At 34.6% G+C, this 16007-nt stretch overlaps 1 protein-coding gene across 3 annotated transcripts in view; it reads right to left on the reverse strand.

The window, feature by feature from the left end:
- LOC105209142 (signal transducer and activator of transcription B) overlaps positions 1–16007 on the reverse strand; it is a 46742-nt gene that overhangs the window by 4554 nt on the left and 26181 nt on the right. For 2 of the 3 annotated variants that reach the window (XM_011179380.3, XM_029038284.2), the window contains exons 3-8: positions 4858–5375; positions 4397–4623; positions 4098–4294; positions 1178–1324; positions 834–918; positions 39–120 (exon numbers count right to left, since the gene is read on the reverse strand). In XM_011179380.3, coding sequence (XP_011177682.2) covers positions 39–120; positions 834–918; positions 1178–1324; positions 4098–4294; positions 4397–4623; positions 4858–5375 — 1256 coding nt within the window. The remainder of the gene's footprint in view (positions 1–38; positions 121–833; positions 919–1177; positions 1325–4097; positions 4295–4396; positions 4624–4857; positions 5376–16007) is intronic. The other variant, XM_029038282.2, reaches the window with a different exon arrangement.

The raw sequence follows: 16007 nt of genomic DNA on the forward strand, positions 1-16007 counted from the left end.
TATGAAAAATGTGAGCAAAGTATACAATTTTAACATACCTTTAGCTCTTCTATGTCGCGCATCATGCGCAGGTTGCTCTCATTGAATGACCATTGACGCTCTTCGACCATCGCCTTTACCCTGAAGTATAAAAAAATTATTGTGTTTTTTAATCTGACTTTTTTCTAATATAAACGAATAAACTTCTTAAATAAATTATTGCTTTTGTGTTCAGAAATAATTTAATGAATATTGAGGTTATGCTAGACTAAGTTACCATACCATATTTTCACCAAAACTCTTGATTGTAAGAGTTCTCTTCGTATTCAGAAATAATTTAATGAATATTGAGGTTATGCTAGACTAAGTTACCATACCATATTTTCACCAAAACTCTTGATTGTAAGAGTTCTCTTCGTATTTATTCCATTTTGTTATTTATTTCATATTCCTCCTCTCCGATCTCTAATATTTTCAAAATTTTGTAAATTTTTTCTTAAAATTTCCGAAATATTGACCTTAAAAGGCCCTTATGTGACATTAGATCCCATACCCACAACAGTCGAGTCTAAGTAATTGGAACGGGTCCGATTTTTTATCTTTTCAAGGTCTATCAAAATGGCAGTATTTTCCAAAATTACTTGGATAATGTTTTCTGCCGCTACAGCAACAACAACGAGGTCCTTATATCTAATATATGGGACTATGTAAAATATAGACAGATTTCAACCAGTTTTGGGAGGAAATTAAAATGGTTTTATATGCAGTTGAGATGCTTACCATATGTAGATACCATATTCTTCAAGAAATCTTAAAAAGTATATCTCTTGAATCCTGTTTTGTTTTTTACTTACCGATTTAAAAGCGCATCCTCGCGTACACGAGCCGCCTCTTTCACCTCACGAACCACATCGGTCATCATGCCGGGTGTGTAAGCGCCTAGAAATATGCAGCAATGGGTGGATTTAAGAGCAAATAAACAATAAAATATGAAAATTCTATGAAATTACTGGTGTGTTGTTGGCGTTGTAATACGAAAACCAAACCAAAAGTTTTACAAGAAAAACCAGACGAAATTTCAAAATACTCGTACTCAATAAAATAATAAAGCCAAAACAATAATTTCATTTTCGAAAATTAAAAATTTAGTTTACAATACAAATAAATAAAAACAAAAACATTACATTGGACAACATACCTGAATGATAAGTTGGCGCTGGACTTTGCATACCACCAAATCCACCGCCAAATACCATGGGCTGACTGTGCGTACTTAATCCACTCAAGCTATCTCTACGGTGTCTCAAACCCCAATTGGGTGCGTGCTTTAAAGCTTCAATATCAACTAAAGAGTTTCATTTTTTCGATTTTTTTGTTTTTTTTTTCAATTTTTCAATTTGATATTTTCAAGAGCGTATCGTTAAAGAGAGAGAGGAAGAGAGAAAGAAAAGAACAAAAAGGGAAGACATAGAAACAAATAAAAATTAAAATACAACAAAAACAGAAAATAAATTAAAAATAAACTTACAACAACAATAGATACATAAGAGACTATAAACTACAATACTAAATGACAGTTATTTACAACTACAAATATATACAAGGGGCGTAAATAGAGGTAGTGTATACAAAAAATTAAAACAAAAATCTTTGCAATTCAAAGCGGCGAGCAAATGCCGCACAATTTTGTATTTAATTGATAATTAAGCTCAAAACAAATATTTATGTGCAGTTGTTGCACGGTTATGAATAGCTAAATACTACTGCTTAGCAAAACTAATGAGCTGTGAATGTGCGCATAGAACATATGTATGTTTATACATATTTATAAGTTTATAAATGCAAGTGGCTTTTCGTAATTACTGCTTCATTTGTTAATTATCTTTGCTTTGAGATAAAGTAGATTTACTGTAAAACTAAGTGCATAATAGAAAATTGCAATTCGAGATACGAGAGTAGAGTGAAATTCTAGGTGCAAATTTATTTATGAAATTTATGAAAAAATCGAATTTCATTAATTGTTATATAGTGCTTTTGTTACAATATTATTGTTGCTGATAATTAATTTAATTACTTATTAATTTTTCTTTTTATTCATTTTATTCAATCTGATTTATTACTAAAGAATAAATTTAATTTTTTGTCACTGAAAACCTCTTATATCGTTTAAATAAAAATAATCGTTCAAATTATTTGAGTTTTAACCTCACTAATAACAGTGAGATTTTCGAAACAAGGAAAAATATAAGTGGACTTTAACTAACCGTCATCGATGCAATATTTTAACCTTATAGAGAATGCTACCATGCTCATTTCTCAAAGTTTTCTCTGCTATGACTTTATAAGATCGTTTTCGAGACCACGAACTTGAAAAATTTTGTCACCCATCAACTTTTTTACATAAAAAGATCTTACAGATCATGAATCTAGATTTAATGTTGCTAACGTGTAGTAAAATTCATGATACCTGCCACGAAAAAAAATCACTGAAGGATTTGTTAAACTTAATCCCATAGCAGTACAAGGTGTGTTAAAAAAATAACGGGAAATTTCGTTTACATTAATGATGTCGCCTTCACACTAGTTCCCATTCAATATTATGCTTCTTCAAATCGTCAAAATTCTTCTCAAACTCTTTGGCTCTATCAACGATTTCTCGTAAGTATTGTAAAACGACTGCCCTTTAAACTTCTCTTTATTTTTGAAATTAGGAAAAGGTCACACGATGTCATATCGGCCGAATATGGATACTTGGGGGATCGCAACGAAGTGTGAACTTTGAACAAACGAAAATGGCAAAACTAATCAAAAAACGTCTAATCTTAGCAGCTGCTACAGACAATTGGACCTTACCAAAACAGTAAAATTTTAAATTTTACAATTCCCGTTATTTTTTGAACATACCACGTATATCTCTAGATGGACCAAACATTAATTAAGTTGTTACATCATTCTATAAGTATAAAAAAATGTGAAGCTTAAAAGCAGCCCAAGTGTTTTAAAAATAACTCTTGAAGTTTAATCCCCACTGGAGGTAAGACCTGCGAACAAAGAACGGGTCTAAAAGTTTAAATGGATTTTCCTCAAAATAATATTATATATGGGTCCAAAGTTATAACTGGATCAGAGACTTTTCCGGCTGCAGAGTCCTTTAATGACCTAATAAGGTCCAAAAATTTAAATATATCTCAGTAAAATTATAAGTTTTAATATCTATAATTTTCTATTTTTTAATATAGTATTTAATGACCAAAAATCTAGAAATAAAAATTTTTGACTTTTAAGAGTGACCTAACCTCTTAAAAAGTCATGACTGAATCCTGACATTTTAATGTACAAAAGAATTATTATAAGAAATATGTAAATATAGGAATTATATACTTGATTTTTCATGGAAATAATATTAATACATAAGTATATATATGCATATTCCTAATAAAATACTTGACTGACAGTTGTGATAAAGAACTTTTCAACAAAAACTTGATTTTTATTAACAAATGTTTTGTTCTCCCTACTTCAGATCGTACTGCAGAACTTAAAAAATACTTATTTTATATATACATATCTCCATATGCCATAGGATTTCTTAAGCTGAAGTACAACTTGGCCTAGTTAGTAATTCAAGGAAAGCTGTTCCGTTTCTAATTAATCTTAAACTCAATACAAGAGTTTCAAAGCAAGCACTTAGCTATCGGAATGCAATAAATATATCTATACATATATACCTATATGAGCATTGTTCAGAAGTGCTGAGCAAATAAAAATTGAGTGCCTACAATGACATTAATGAAAACAATTCATTAAATTGAAGGAAACTACTAACTTCGTTCTGGGCAATTAAAAGAGTCTAATTAGCGACTCACAAGGTAATGCTGTGCCACAAATAAAAAATTAATAACTAATTATTAAGCTTTAAACATAAATACATACACACATAAAATAGAGAAACTACCAATGAGTAAAGCTAAAATTAAATAAGTGTGTGTGTTGTTGTTGCTAATAATAAATAAAAATCTATTTAACTACACGTATCTAAGTTTATAAGTTTCTAAGTAATTAAGCCCTACATATCCTTGTAGTCACACATAAAATATCATACTTGGCAGGCAGCTCACCTTTTGTTTCGTGTAGATTTCGGCAAATTTTCGTATTAGTTTCGTGCAATAAGTTAATTTGTTCCATTAGTGCCGCAAAGAATTTATTATTCTCCAAATCGCTCGGTAATTGATTGCGACGATCGGGTGTATTTTGGCCACTTACTTTCGAGTCATTATCGGATGGATTTAGCAGGCATGGATCGCTGAAACGGAAACTAACGGGAAATATGGAAGTTAAATTAACTGTTTTGTATAAAACTTTTTGAAATATATTTGTGGATGTAGGACCACTGCAGAGTGCACGCTATTTTACATACCCACGACTAATATTCGGATTGCTGCCACTGCCATCGAGCACATCTGTCGAGTTATTTTCCATTTCCGATGAACCGCCCATCATATTCACTATGGGTGGCAGGCTAGCGAAGTCTTGGGCATCAGTTTGTTGATAATAACCACCTGGACCAGGGCCCATACCGCTATGTGGGAACATCATGGAGTAGCGGTTATTGTAGTGAGATTGTTTCATGTAATTTGGCACATTCTGGGAGAGAGAGAGAGAATACGTGAGAGTTATAAAGAAATTATTATTCTCTGAAGTTTGTCGGAACAGCAACAAAATAATATGAGAGACCATATTCGCCGATGAATTCTTTTATGGTCTTTTTAGAGGTTGTTATTGACTCTGTTTGACCTTTGTTCGACACCTTATTCTTTTCACTCTGGTAACTGACTATAGATCCTTAATATCTGACTAAGGTTCTCTTGTAAAACTCACCCTTTGAAAACCTTGGCTGAATGGGCCACTACCGCCACCCGTATAACCGCCGGTAAATGACATTGGACCCGTACGCAATGCAAATTGCTGTTGTTGCATTTGTGGGGAATGTTGTTGTTGTTGCCCAAATGAAAATGCGGTCTGTTGATTCGCGTTATTCAAACTATTATTGGACAGATATGTTTGATTTTGTTGTTGTTGCTGTTGCTCGCGTTGTTGTTGCTGGCTTTGTTGATGACGTTGCTGCATTTGTTGTTGTAAGAATTTTTGCGGATTTGTTGCACTAATACCACCACTGCCACCGACGCCACCAGTTCCAGTTGGCGTTGGATTATAATCTAAGAATTCCGATGAGGATGATAACTGTGCATTGGAGGCATCCTTTAGGCAAGTCTCTAGCCAAGCGTCTAAGTGATCCTTCATATAGCCCTCAGCTTGGCCGTGACCTTGACCGCCACCACTAGGCACCGTTGCTGTGCGTGATTTCAATTTCTTGCGTTTGTTCGATTCGTTCATAACTGTAATTAGAGGAAAGCGAAGAGAAGGTAAATTAACGGAAATTGCTTAGAAATTTGTAAAGTGTTTGGTATGTGTGGGTGTCTGATGAGTTATAGAGCATTTGGTATTCAGCGAGTGCAATCGCGCGTTGCAAAAATTAGGTAATGACAAACCGAAATTACGACTTAGCATTGAATTGTAGCCGACAAAACGGTGTTCGTTCAATGCCAAAGCTTGTGCTTTGTAGCTCCACATATTCCTATGTATGAATATACTATATGTATGAATCTAAAAATCAACTGAATGATGTGATTTCCGTGCGTTCGGATGTAACGAATGAAGCATTTTTAACTTTTTTTTTATTTTTAAATTTTACTTTTAAAGTCAGTGTATTTTTTATTGATTTTATAAGCCAGCTTTTCCAAATTAAAGTAACGAAAGTGGGTGCATCTATTGCAACTGCACTACTATAAATCAACTAAATTCCTTATAAGGTGCCCTGCATTTATAAACTGACTAAGCCTATTCGGTGCAAGATGATGCACAACGCCTACGCTATTTTTGTCTTAACTTTACACACTCAGATCTCATTTCTCATCTTATTAAATAGTGACAGCACTTTGAAGTCTTCACTGTAATAAAAACATATGCCTCATTTCATATTTAATTTTAAAGCTTTCCTGTCTCACTATAAATAGTAAAGCAAAGCGAGGAAGGGTTGAGTGAAATTGATATGCATTGAGGAAACAATATTTGAAGAAATTGTCGCTGAAAACTGAAATATATCTGCCATCCGTCTGTCTGTAAAAATTAAGCCTATATTCATATATCTTAGTACATGTGTATATTCCTTGGCAATCTCAGAAGGTTGGCACTACTAAAGCTATATATATAAAAATTTGTTAAAATATTTCCTACTCGAAACATGAATTTAAACTTATAGCTGAACTATCAGCAACCACTCTACCAAAACCGACCAAAATCGGTACAAAGCAGTCTCTTGGCATTTTTATATTGCGGTTTAAAAACCGACAAAACAGAACCAATACCATTAGATTTTTCAAATTATAAGAAAATTTTATATTTCAAGGAAATCAAAAAATCCATTCTTAAGCCCCAGATATCAACTGCGAGAATCTTCGAACCTATAGCGTGCTTTATACGCAAAATATCCCTTAATATGGAAGACGTCTCAATGAAATAAAATATATTTTTTTTTCTATCCGGATGAAACACTTCTGGTAGCGCTGTTGTTACGAATATCTAGCCCTGGTTGAACAGGCATAAATCAATTGTCATAGATTCATGATCTAATAACAGGTCCAAGAAATGAGCTGTTTCGACGGGACGGAGCAAAAGGAAAGAGTTGTTAGATGGATGGGGTTGGTTGGGCATGCAAAGATGTGGTTAGGCCATACAGTGACTATTTCATGAGGGAGGTATATATGTTCAGTATGCCGAGGTCTAGTCTGGATAAGTAGAAATTTAATATATTACAGTGTCCACAACGAAGTTCAGACACTTCGAAGGCAGTCAAGGAAAGTGTTTATAGCTTCTCTATGAATAGCGTTCAGTACTTGTCTGAAGTCAAAAAGACAGTAGTCTGGTCGGTACATTTTGAGAAAGTACTGTTGATGCCTCTGGGAGGCGGTTCGGCTTTCAGCATGTGACTGCAGGGATTGTTTCTGTAACAATTCCCATAACTGCAAGTTCTGCGTTATCGAAATTGCCTCGGATTTTAATCGACAAAGGGCTGTCCTTTCGGCTATCTAACCCTTTCCCCCCTAGGTCTTAAATATATCGGTTATATTATATTTTGTTAAATAAATATTCTAATTCTTGATGTTTTTTATAATATATATTTTTTAAACTATTTGTAATTTATTTTCTATTCTTTTACATCTAATTGTCGACATTCTTATTTTTTATTGTTTTCCTATCCCAGGCATAATCGATTCCTGGTAGGTAAACAAATCCGATTCCGTTCAGTCAATTACCAATCAAATCGCCACAATTACCAAAGTGTTTAGCGAAAAGTGTAAACACAACAACACACACACATACACAGAAACAAAGCGCTAATTAACGGGCATTTTTGCACTCAGCCCCTAAACAAATAAAGAGTAGGCATAGATATACATACTATATAGAGGCGTTTGTATAGTGGTACCAGCTACTGTTCATAAATCAGCTCAGCTAATTTGCCTGCGAGTGCAACAAAAATGCGAAATGGAAATTGACGTGAGAAATGCGATACTTAAGTAGCGCTATCAAATGCCAATAGCGGTAAATTTGCTATTAACCGATTGCTAAGCGGCAATAAGTCGTGCAATAATGCTCACAAATCAAGCGGTACACATGTACCTATAGGCTATAACAACAACAATGGACATATGTCAGCCTGTATTTGAGTGTGTAATTTCATGCACATTTTGTTCGTTGTTTTTCGTGTTTTTGTTTTTTTTTTTTTGGAAATGGGTGTGTTCACACTCGTTTATAACGTTAGTAAATATAGCAAATGGCGATAATTGTATGTTGTTATTCACTATAAAATTTGTTCGCAATTGAATGGGTGACATTTAGTGTGGCAAGGGTGTGTATTTTGGAGTCTTTAAAAAACACTAGTAAAAAGTAAAAAAAAACATTAGTTTGCTTTTATTCCATAATCTGATTGTTTTATTTCATTATTGTGCAGCAATCAAGCGCGGAGATGTTGAATCTGTTTAGAAAAATTGTATTTCTATAGCTTTTTTCGCGATGATTCACATGTATTTGCTGCAGTTGCGCACTGGAACTGGCTCTACCAGCTTTTTGTACCTTACGTTGTTGGGTGCAAAAAATCGCAAGAATGCGTGACTCATTGCGTCAGAGCATACAATTTATTTGGATTTTGTAAGTGTATGTGTGACTATGAATAACTAAGATGTATGAATGTGTCAGTATAGCACTGGTTTTCATATATAAAGGTCTTTTAGTAAGAATAGGTTATTATAATTGTTGTGATATTTAGAAAGTTGCCAAAGAATAACCAAATATATACAATATTGCATTAATATTTGTTTATTTATATAAATATATTAACCATATATTTTTGTTTGTTTAAAGATGTTATAATGTCACTCAGAAAGAAATTTTGTATATAAATATTTAAGTATGACTCTGCGAGTATATATCAAGTTGATATTTTTGGGTTGAAATAGGTCACAGAACAGAAATAATGCGAAAACCGAAATAGTAATTTTTGAGAAAAATTGTTTATCAAATCAAAACAAATGTTTCAATTGGTATAGGATAAATTGTAAAATAGGCGAAAAGTTTGTAAATAACCCAAACCAAAACACTCCCAAAAATATAAACTAAAGGGTAGCCTTTGGCGTTTTGTGCGATTTATGCTCGGCCCTTTAAGGTTTTCTAGAAAAATATCACACAGAATAATATTTGGGAAATCGGAGGCTGGGGCATCGTTACAGTATTGTTTTCGCCAAGAATTGACGAACAGGCAACGAAGTGTGAGCTATTAACAAACGAAAATCGCTAATTATTACTCCGAACCAACAGATATAAATAAGCTCGGCTAAACCGAATATGTGGATCAATTTAAAACGACGACGATGGTTAAATGGTACAATTATCCACAAACCTTCTTTGCTCGACATGATAAAATAAATAGGGACGCTACAAAAGTAGACCGACAGGGACAGCAAACGACGCCATATTTTTTCCCGTTCTTTTGACATTTCTTACTTTATTACAAGGTTCCTACTGGAGCTCGATAAAAAGTGCTGTAGGACCATGGTTGACATTCTTACCGGTCACAACTTAGTAGCGGCACATGCGTATAAGATGGGGCTGTCAGATCGGGAAGAAAATGTCAAGAGCGGGGCATCAAGGAAGCAGTGGAGCATCTCTTGTGCGTTTGTCCTGCGTTAGCGAGACAGCGTTTTAGGTACTTAGGGGCCCCACAATACGATAAGTTAGTGGAGATATCGTTAGTGAAGCCTCATTCCACTATCAAAATTCACGTAAGGCGCAGGCATCCTAAACGATGACTACTACTCAGGGAACATGTGAAGGCATTCCATTCTGGTATCGCAAAGGACCATAACTGGTCTATGCGGCCTACCAGACCAACCTAGCCTAACCTTTGACATTTCTCTTCAGTAAGGTTTGCCATTTCATCATTTAAAGATATACGATCCAACAACAAGTCGAAATTACTAAAATATACTGATAAAAATTGGGAGTCAGTCGCCTAAACTTTAAGAGCGCTATGTCCAATTTATGGTCGTCATAACCGTCGCTGTGTGACCGCTCAATGATAACTGAATATTTTTGGTCCGAATTGGATGATATGGACTTGGACAATATGTGGTTCCAACAGGACGACGCCACAGACCACACAGAGAATATGACATTCGATTTAATGTAAACCCAGTTTGGTGGAAACCAATAATTAAGGATGTTCACTTATATTTTTTCAGTCAGCTTCAGACAGTAATGATTGTTTTGTGTTAAAATTGGAAGAGATTTTCTAAAATAATAATAATAAAAGGAAGCATATCAAATAGGCCGCAAACTCGATATGAAATAGAAATCCCACTCTAATAAAATGGAAACGGAATTTGTCAGGTCTTTACGTAACAACAATAAATGGCGGATGCAATCATGTGAAAACAATGGCAATAACTTACATAAGAGCACCAATTCACATGACAGCAACGCAAAAACGACGAAATTGCAACAAATAATGATAAAACCACTTAAATACGAATACACAACCGTTATTGACATTTATCGATTAAATTAGCAATTAATTACAAATACTGTTTTTGCACAAACACGCACACACACAGTTTTCCATACACGCAAACCGCGATCATAGCCGAACGACTCGAATGGACGTTGAGCTACCGTATTTCTCTAATCTAAATTGCATTTTGACCGTCAACAAATTACGATTTCATTTCCCATTACCAAACGACAACGAGACAACGATAATAAACCATTCGAAACTAACTATTTAATTACAATTTGAAAATAAAAGCCACTTCATGTACGTGGTTATAGAGGCAGATAGAGAGAGGGGTGATGAGAGGCACAAAAAAAGTAATGAAAATAATATAATGAATGGACATCGTTAAAAAGCGCAGTTATAGCCATTTATCTTCATTTCAATGAGTACTCAATGCAGTGAGCTTTAAACTGGCAGTCAGCAGGTGAGCACACATAGACAAACATACATACAGACCGTGTGTGCTCTTATGTGATCAATTCGAATTCATGTGTCGATATGTGCCTATATGCTTGCATGTAAACAAATTTCAACTACTAACTGTTAACTACACACACACATACAAATGTAGTTAGTTAGGCAAGTGGTTTAAGCGAATAACTGAAGCGATGGGTGATTGAGTGGTGAGCGGGTGAGTGGCTTCACCTGCACGGCATCAAAGTTCAAACGTCGCGCATATTCGTGAGGCCATTCAATTGGCAGATAACAAATTTAATTGCCCATTTTGCATTATGCACAGTAATGGACGCGAGTACTCAAACGAATGGATGGCAGCTATTTGATGCGTTCCACATGAAATTCAGACAAAATTTATAGGCGAACACGAGGCACTTAAATCAACGGCGAGTTAGAAGCAAAGCAGTAAAACCATAGGATGCCTGTCTATTTGAATGTATAACCGTTATCTGCTATAGGAAGCGGCTATGGCACGCACACAGTGTGGGAGCGCTCACAGCTGGGCATGCGATGTGTCAATAATGTCCAATATTATTGTGCCGTTATTAATTTGGCAATTTGTGCTCGAATGCATGCAACTCTGCTAATGTCGATTAGTTGTAGTTGCAAGCAAATTTAATAATTATCCTATTTTATTTGCAATTCATTTATTGCCATGGCATTTTGCTTAATAATTTCTTTTTTAGACAATCGCTATGACTTTCTCGCGGCATTCGCGCTTTGGGTTTATCATTGTCACAGCATTGTTTTGAATACCGCTAATGAGTGGTAGAAAGTTGCATGTCAACAACATAAATGCCTGAGATATTATGAATGCATGTGCATAAATAGTTTTATGACATCGCACTGTAACCACTTACAAACATTTCTACAGTCATGCATACGTATGTATGTATATAGGCATTTGAACTATTCATTTACAAGTGCATAACGAATTCTGTTATCATTCGCATTTTCTCCATTAAGTGTCTCCAGAGGTGTGGCTCATAGCTAATAGAGAGGGATAGATGTTAGATTTGTTAGAAGAATTGGTTCAGAAAGAGATAGAGTTGCTATATGACTCGATAATACAAACCACCACATTTTAGCTACAGTTTCGGAAAGCACACTGATCTTGCATCATAATCTAACCAAAATAACTATCGATCTTAATTAATCGGGAAATTATTTTTTTATTTTTCAGAACCGATCTTTAAATCACAGCCATGAACCTCAGAAATAGTAGGAATATTTTACAACTGTTCCGGCGATATACATATTAACACTAGATATTGCGATAGGAATGGATTTTCTAATAGGAGCTGAAAATAAGTCCAGTCTTCTTCATTTTTACAAATGATGACGCACACAAATTTTAAACGGGATCGTCACAAATACATTCGAGCATTTACTGTTACTTGCAAAGAAGCGTCATCTGGGCTGATAGAAGTGGATTAAGTATATTCTATATCTTTCTACGGAATTTTTGCCTTAAAGAACACAAAAGTCACTTTAAAACCCTGTCTTATTTCATATTACTGAAAACTTTTTTTAAAAACAAGTCCGGGACAAAGAGAATGCAGAATATTGTGGATAAAATATAACTTAACCCTTAAATGCATGAGGACAGCCCCAATATTTCGACTTCCGACTACTTCGTTAGGTCACTGTCAACTGTCAAGTATAATTTCCGTTAGCATTTATGACGCCTATTGTGAGTAAACCAAACTGCAATACAGATTAATCGAATTACTAAGCCTTAATTGCCTTAAATCGCATGTATCATATATGGTACGCCATGCATTTAAGGGTTAAGATATTAAATTAATAGATAGCAAAGATGACAATCGCAACAAAATAAAGATAACCTTATGACCGGACTAGTTTTTTCAAAAGAGATTTATGGGAAGAGTACACTAAAGATGACTCATTTTGAGGTACGGATGAAGTAGATATAAAGAACTGCAAAATAGTTAGCCTAATGATGTTCGAGACACTCCCTGATCCCTGATGTAAATCGTAGTTCACTGAAAGATTGAAAAATTGAAAGATCCCTGATCCCTGATGTAAATCGTAGTTCACTGCCTTACTTAAGAACGAATATCTTGAAAACGAATTATATCGTTTTAAGAACTTTTACCGAGTTTAAGCCAACCACGTGATGCTTCTTTTAAACAGAAATAGGCATGGTTCCAACACATTGTTCTGAACCAAACAAGGGTTAAAGTATTATTAGGAATGAACAAAACTCTTCTTGAATTTAGTAATTTCTCAGGCGATAAGCAATCCTAAAATTGTGTGAAATTATCTTTTCATTCGCAATTTTTCTCTTCCATAAACAGCTGTCAACGCCGTGTATATACGCGTACATAAATATGTCCATAAATATGTAGATATTCATTAAATGAACTCTCGTCGGGTAGCGTACAAATTTCAAATTCAACTCAATCTAATTGACTTGAATATATCACGAACACAAACAAGTATGTGCCCATATAAATATACTTATATGTAACCGAGTTAATTTCCAGTTACTCCACATGAGTGTATCACAAACATTAGTTGTGTATGCTAATTAATTGGTGTGTCCCACAGTTCGACTTTGTCACACTGCCGCCACTCGGCTTTTAAGCATTTATATATGTACATATTCAGAGTTCAAAAGTACCTACTTAAACAAATATTTAATTTGCGTTTGCATGTTTCAACACACTTACATATAATACACATATGTACATATGTATATAGATATATAGATATACTGTAGTCAATATGCTTGTGCTTTTTACGATTTCGCGTATCACGCGGCATCATAGTCGTTCATTCGTTAAATTTCATGTGAACAAGTCTCTTATCTGCCTAAATCGGTATGAGACAACGGAAGACAGATTTAACGGCAAAAATAATACAATAATTGTAGCAACAACAATAATTTGAGGGATTAACAAGCAATCGTAAGTCTTTGAAACACACATAAATAGGTATCAATTTCATGACATTTGAACATGGATGTGCTCTTAAATTTATTATTTCAAGTTTTTTCGACTGTGTTTCATGGGAATTTTTAGTAGAATTTAGACAATACTAATTGGTATCGAGAAAAACGATAACGTTAGCTATAATTTAAACGATAATTGATTTTGAAGAAAGAATCCTATTTGGGAAAAAAAAACAAAAAAAATAAATCTCGAATTTCCAAAAATATATCTATGAGAACTCTGCTCGCTCATGAAGTGACATAGTTTTCCCATCGCTACTCTAAGAGAGCCTTTTTCTTGTGGAGAGACAACTGATTTATAAATCCAGAGCTGTTGATTGGCAACTACAAAATAGAGGGTTTGGGAAACGGGTCGTTCTACGCTACTTGAAAGTATAGCTTATGTATTTAGTCGGTCGACATTGCAGTTCATAATTGTTAGATTAGAAACTGAGATTTCAAAGACTTAGTCCTAAATAAACTTATTATTAATATTGAGCAGTGTCTTTGGCGGTTGCAGTAAATCAGAAGTAATCACGAGAATTTCTCTCTCTCTCTTCATCTGTCTCTTACTACCTCTGTCTCTCTATCTGTTTTTTTCGCAGAGCTGCTTTAAGTTCTAAGCGGAAACAGTTTTGAATATTTATGTATTCGGATTGAACCTAGCTTTCTCAAGATTTAGAAACAATCAATTTGACAGACTTCCTGAATTCCACGACAGTCGGCTCTATGTGATCCTTCCGAGCAAACTGCAAACTTGGCAGCATTCCTCAAAATTATTTGAGGACCACTTCAACAACTCCCAGTGTTCTAAAGAGTTTTGACATTTCCTTAGGCTGTTTCTTAATTTTTCTATAGTAACTCACAGATCCTTCTAGTTCAACGATTATAGTCTGAGTTAAAGCCTTATTTTTAAATTTTTGAGAACGCGAAGTATCCACCAGAAGAGCGGTCAAGAATTGAATATATTACTATTTGGTCTTATTGTTTACCACTTAACTATACAAGAGTCTATCTCTCTTCTATGCATATGTATATACACATAACGGCTCTTGTAATATATATCAGCAACAGCTTGATAACAATAAAATCTTTTATTGATGTTGCCAGCGGGCGTATCACTACACGATCACATAAAGTGGCTGAACCATGCGCCCACAGCATCACAGAGAGGAGTAGACACAAGCATACACATATAGATATATATATATATATGTATGTAAATATGTTAATGCCATAGACAGCAGTCGCACACACTTCCCTTTCCTGCTACGCGCTTTTGATGGCGGTGGGTTCAAATTGAGGCGAAATGTCTCGCATATTTTCATACATTTCTCATTTTTCTTTTAGCAAAATATGAAATCTAATAAACAACCAGCCGCATACATAATCATACATACAAACAGACATAGACAGACAACGGTAGACACCTCCTCTTCGGCTCGACACGACCATACGCAATGTGCACTGTTATATAGCTGATGTTCGTTGGTGATTATTTATTAATAGCAATATCAACAACAACAACAATAACAAAAGCAACAACATTTTATTTCATTTCCATTTTCCATTTCATTAATGGCATTTGAAGATTTATGCCGTAATGAAAATATGGTGTCAGTGCTGTAACACGCTCTGTTCTTCTTGACTTTGCCATTTGCCGTTGTACAACACTATACTAGACATACCCACATTATAGTATACAAATATGTAGCCATAAAAGTTTTGAGTTGGTTATTATTGCTTTCTTTCCATTATTCTGTTATTACTTGACGTTGCTTTGCCGTTGTGCGCCGCAAATAGCCGACAAGCTGACCGTTTCAAGTGCTGTTAGAAGCGCATAAGAACCGCCATAATCTCTAGCATTTATCTTCAGCACTCCACTCCAATCGACTTATTGGCATTATTTCACATGCGCCTCTTTCTTCTTTGCATATCCCAAAGCACCACTTAACGTTATGAGTATGCAAAATGGGTAAAAAAGAAAGAAAGAAAGATGTGGGATTTGCTGCCTTCAAGTGGAAACTTTTCTAAGATAAATGAAAACAAGTAAGGAAGTGTTATGTTCGGATGTAACCGTAAGATTTATACTCTCCCAATTTAATTACTTCATTTTATTAAAATAACACACAAATCGACCCATATGTGTAAGTATACAGCATAAAGTCTATTAGAATAACGAAAATCATACAAAGAAACGAATACATACAAAGAATATTAGGATTGGGGTCCTTCTTGGACCGATTTCACTAATGTTCACCACCAAGCTATGTACATATATTATATTCAAGATTATACTTTAACCTAAATTTTCTAAGATATCTCATATATTTACCGTTAAATACGGTATAAAACCCACCGAATATTTGGAAACCCGGTATATGGGAGCTAGAGGAAGTTATGACCCGATTGCACTCATTTTTGACACAGATGTAAATTATTAGAAGA

Source organism: Zeugodacus cucurbitae, chromosome 2 (genome assembly GCF_028554725.1).
Source record: "Zeugodacus cucurbitae isolate PBARC_wt_2022May chromosome 2, idZeuCucr1.2, whole genome shotgun sequence".
NCBI classification, from domain to species: domain Eukaryota; kingdom Metazoa; phylum Arthropoda; class Insecta; order Diptera; family Tephritidae; genus Zeugodacus; species Zeugodacus cucurbitae.